We start from the raw sequence: 4,624 nt of genomic DNA, 5'->3' as shown, positions 1-4,624 counted from the left end.
GATAAGATCTATAAAAACTCCAAGGGTAAACTTACTTTAGTCGAATGCTTCAAATATATCGTGAACAATCTTAATAATGGCATGGTCAGTTGAATACCCTGGTTGAATCCAAATTGCTTATTATATAGAATATTGTTTATATTTAGAAAAGTTAAAATTCGATTACACATAATTCGCTCTAAGACTTTAGAGAAGCAAGAAAAAATTGAAATTGGTCTGTAATTTTCAGGATTGGAAATGCTCCCGCTTTGAAAATAGGTATGACCCTCGCAATTTAAAGTTTTTTCGGATAAATACCTAGTTTTAAAGAGAGATTAAAAATATGTAAAACAGGGATTGTTAAGTATTTTATCAATTTTTTGATTACATTACTACTAATATTATCAAACCCCGCACTTTTGTTTAGTTTTAAAAAATATACTGCGTCTAAGAGTTTTTTTTCAGTAATTTCATAATCATCCATCTTAGAGGTCTTCTTAGGAGTAAGATATGACTCAAAATTTACTTCAGTAGTTTCTATTTTTGAAGCTAAAGTGGAACCTACACTGACAAAATACTGATTAAGTGTTTCAGCAATTAAATATTTATTTGTAATAGTTTTATTTTTAATGTTTAGATTTATAGGAAGACTATTTTTTTCAGTTTGTTTTGTGCCAGTTACTTCTTTAATTATGTTCCAAGTTTGTGTAAAATTAGTTTGTGAGCATTGTGTAAAATTAAAGTTTTACCAACTAAAAAGGATAAGTACATTGAGTCTAGCAACAATAACAACAACAACAACAAAAAAAACACCTCATAATAGAATTAATAATTGAAGGTTAAACTTTACAATTGGTATAAATGTTATGGGCTTATTAAATAATTTAATTTTATGGGCTTTAAATAATTTAACAACGTTATGGGCTTAATAAATAATGGGCTTACTAAATAATTTAATATATTGCTATAAACTGGTAGCCAAGAAAACAGAAACTTTCAAGTGCTAATTTTAGTCGTGTTTTTACTTTTCCATGCAATGTAATAATTATGTCATTTAATAACATTGATCTGTCAACACTATTGTTTGTTTTTATTTTTAAATATCAATAATTGTAGCACATTGTGGTAAAGATATACCGTACAGTCCTATCAATAGTCAATCAATAATATATATTCTGAATAAAGGTCTTACTTTCACAATTGTTCACAAACAGTAAATTAACTAATATTAAGTAAATACGGAATATTTATGAGAAAAATACTAATGGTAATGTTCACAAATTAAAATAACAAGATAAGACAAAGCTAATATAACAAAATATATAACAAAGCTAGCGACCAATAATAATATCATTAATAACATTAAAATAAATAATAATAACAATGATGATAATAACAAAAATGATAATAATGATAATAATAGTTATCATTATTATTTTTATGTTTTAACATGAATTATACTTATTGTAAATTCAAATTAAATCTGATCCCAATTAAGAATACTACTGTCTTTGTAATAATGGTATATTTAAAGATTAAGTTTTTAAAGACTCATATGAATGTAAATTCTTTTTAAACTAACAATAAACTAATAATAATTAAATTTCTATTCTATTTATACAAATTTTAAATGCCGTTAAAAATAAAATAATATTTTGATGGTCAAATAAATCGTTTTTAAATCATCGCCCACCATCTGGTCGATTCATGATTGATACTCATGTGGTATCGGAATTTCTTTGGTTGCATGCAATTACCACAAGTTTTTAACTCAATAAATAAAATTATAAAATAATATTCAAAAAAATATTCTGAATTCAATAAGAAAGATGGAAGGCCAAGACTAAAACTTTCAAGGCAACATGTTGCAAGGCCAATAGCATCGATACTCTTGTCTTGATATATGACCAAGACCAAGGACAAGCAGAGATCTAGGACTAAAAACTCTGGTTAAGATTACAACAACTTTATAAGAACAATAGTTTGAGCCTTTCACAACAAACTTGCAACTTGCAATGCATATTTGTTGTACCATTTAGCTAATACGCATACACATTTTAAAAATAGTTGAATATAGGCACCATGTTTTATACAAAAACTAATAAATGTTCCGGAACATTTATTTGTTCTGGGTTGAATGACGGTGTCGCGTTAACTAAGTAGATCATAATGATACTCTGCGCATGCGTTAGTTTATGGATATTTATTTAAGGTATTAAGAGCCGTTTTTTCTAAGAATCAGGCAAATTCCTGAAACTGTGGAAGTGACCTCCTCCAAATTGCTTGAATTTTTTATATATTGATCAGAATATAGAGAAAACCTGTTGGGGAAAAAAAAAAATTTCAAAAATGTTTCGTTCACTCGGAATCTGGGCTTAAATTTTTGAGATTTTTTTAAAAATTTTTAGAAATTTAGTTTTTGCCACCTTTGAACCCATTTTTTTGGCAAGGCAAAAAGTTGCACATAGCTTTTGTAGTTAATATCAAACGTAACCCAAAAGCTCTCTCCAAAAAATATAAAAAAAATGCGTGACACTGTGCGGTTGGCTAATTATCATAGTTCAAAAGTACAAAATCAATCAGTTTTGTCAATTTTTAATCGGAGTTAATTCTAGCGGCGAAGTGTTGCACATAATTTTTCTTTTAGGATTTGAAATTATCAAAGGTATTGAGTCTAAAAATGCAAAGAAAGTTATGTGATACCTAAGGCCTATTAATATATTAAGGCTTGAAATTGGAAAAAAATGTTTTAGTATACTTACAAAATGAACCATTACGGCAGAGGAGCTTAGTTTTGTAAAAATGTAAACATATCCAACTGTCAATACAAAAAGGTCCTAACATAATAATAAAAAAAAATTCGTGTGATTTTGTCACACGCATGATATAACATGAATTAAAAACTGAACAAAAATCTAACATCAAGATAACTATATTGCTAATTAAATAAAACATAAATCAAACATTTAAATGTTTTTCCATTTAAAAATTAGTTTTTCATTTATTAATAGAGTCATTTACACACATTATCCACCACATCACACATAATTTCTACTCTGCTGCAGTAAGTTTCTCTAAGAATAATGATATGACTGTATTATAGTCTTCTTCGGATAATGAATAATCGCCACAACCACTGATTAGAAAAGGAGCATTTACTAAACAGATAATTTTATCAGTTTGGTTATTTATCTCCTCGGTAGTAACTGGTCAGCGAAAAGTATTCTTCTCTTGCCCGTTAATCATACAATTAACTCTGATCCCAGTTATAGATACCTAAAAGTATTAGCGCAACATTTAAAATAATATAATAAAGAGTTTATGATTTGTTTAATTTTGCTTACATTCAATAAAACTTGTAAAGTCTTATATAATGTCATTCTGAAATTATTTTTACATTTTATTTATATTCCTTTTATTTTAGAGCACTGTTTTGTAAAACAAAATAAAAACTTGAAACTAATATATACTTTGAATAATATTACCTCCACAATATATCCAATATTCCATTGTTTTTCATATGCAACAGCAACCCAATCATTCACTTTCCATACAAGACAAATTTCATTTGCAAGATTGGCGATGTCTTCCTCATATTTATTATCATCTTCATTGTCTCCTGCCAGATTAAAGTCATCATTTTCGCCATAAACTTCTTTGTTATCGTTAACCTGACTATTTTCATTATTTTCTGTTGTCGGTTCTACCAGCTTACCTTTTCTTTTCAGGTTACTAAATCTATAACAATATCAATTGTACATATTTTTAAACATATGTAAACAAACACACAAAATTATAACTTTCACCTAAATTTTAATTTCATATTTGTAAAAGAACTATTTAACAGTCAGAAACATAATCTAATTTGCAAAAGTTTTGATAGCAACAATGCCTACCTTGAAAATAAAGATCTTATCTGTTGGCTAGTTACATATTGATCAGGCGGAAGTTCTCTCCTCAGCTGCATGTGAACCTGCTCAGGGCTCATTTTATTACGTGATTCTTCTCCACGAATAAAGTATTTATACAACAGTTCTTTCTGCTGATTTGAAAATCTAAAAGAACTTCGAACTGGTAATGCCCAACCTTGCAATAGAAAAATGTTCATGCAATGTGGTTTGTCTTTTACGGAAGCACTGTTAGAGGATGAAGAAATTGGCATATTTAGTTGTGAAGTAATTTTCATCTTATGAACAAACGAGTTGCGAACTTTATCCAATGATGTTAATGATTTCGGAACTGTATAAAGACCGGATAGCATGTGTTCTTCTAACTCAGCATCGCTTTCAAATGATAAAGTACAATTCATTTCAGTGCAAAATCTTAATGAATATAATTGCCTGTCACTTCTTTTCTGTTTTTCCTTAAGTGACTTGTTACGCTTAATTGAATTATCTGTTTTGCTATATGGCAACATTAACTTAATCGAGGGTTGAATTTTATGATTTCCATACTCTTGTTCAATTCCCTCACCAATATTGAAATAACGCCACATCTTCATACTTTTCTCACCAAACTCAAATGAGTGATAGTTGCTAATGTTCTTAATCTTTGGTCCAGTAACTACAGTTTTATCATTGCTAATTTGAGCAACTGCTACTTTTGCATCTTTAGCGCCAAAACTATAATGCATAGCCTTGTGTAT

The 4,624-nt window shown here is 28.4% G+C and overlaps 1 protein-coding gene across 1 annotated transcript; it reads right to left on the bottom strand.

Moving 5' to 3' along the window:
* Positions 1-2,798: 2,798 nt before the first annotated feature.
* Positions 2,799-4,326, bottom strand: LOC136092273 (uncharacterized). Its single transcript, XM_065820108.1, has 3 exons — positions 3,876-4,326; positions 3,465-3,717; positions 2,799-3,255 (listed from the first exon to the last, which is right to left on the bottom strand). The coding sequence occupies exons 1-3, from the start codon at positions 4,286-4,288 to the stop codon at positions 3,190-3,192; spliced, it is 732 nt and encodes a 243-aa protein (XP_065676180.1). The 5' UTR covers positions 4,289-4,326; the 3' UTR covers positions 2,799-3,189.
* Positions 4,327-4,624: the final 298 nt, after the last annotated feature.

Source organism: Hydra vulgaris, chromosome 15 (assembly GCF_038396675.1).
Source record: "Hydra vulgaris chromosome 15, alternate assembly HydraT2T_AEP".
Taxonomy (NCBI): domain Eukaryota; kingdom Metazoa; phylum Cnidaria; class Hydrozoa; order Anthoathecata; family Hydridae; genus Hydra; species Hydra vulgaris.
This window is presented reverse-complemented; position numbering and strand designations above follow the sequence as displayed.

What these genes read in the sequence shown, in the direction of transcription:
- LOC136092273 (XM_065820108.1), bottom strand. Translation starts at nt 4,288, where the DNA reads ATGAATTGTACTTTATCATTTGAAAGCGATGCTGAGTTAGAAGAACAC. An exon ending in ATAAGATCTTTATTTTCAAG is followed by an intron (nt 3,718 to 3,875) that starts GTAGGCATTGTT and finishes ATATTGTTATAG; the next exon opens with ATTTAGTAACCTGAAAAGAA. An exon ending in ATATTGGATATATTGTGGAG is followed by an intron (nt 3,256 to 3,464) that starts GTAATATTATTC and finishes TAATACTTTTAG; the next exon opens with GTATCTATAACTGGGATCAG.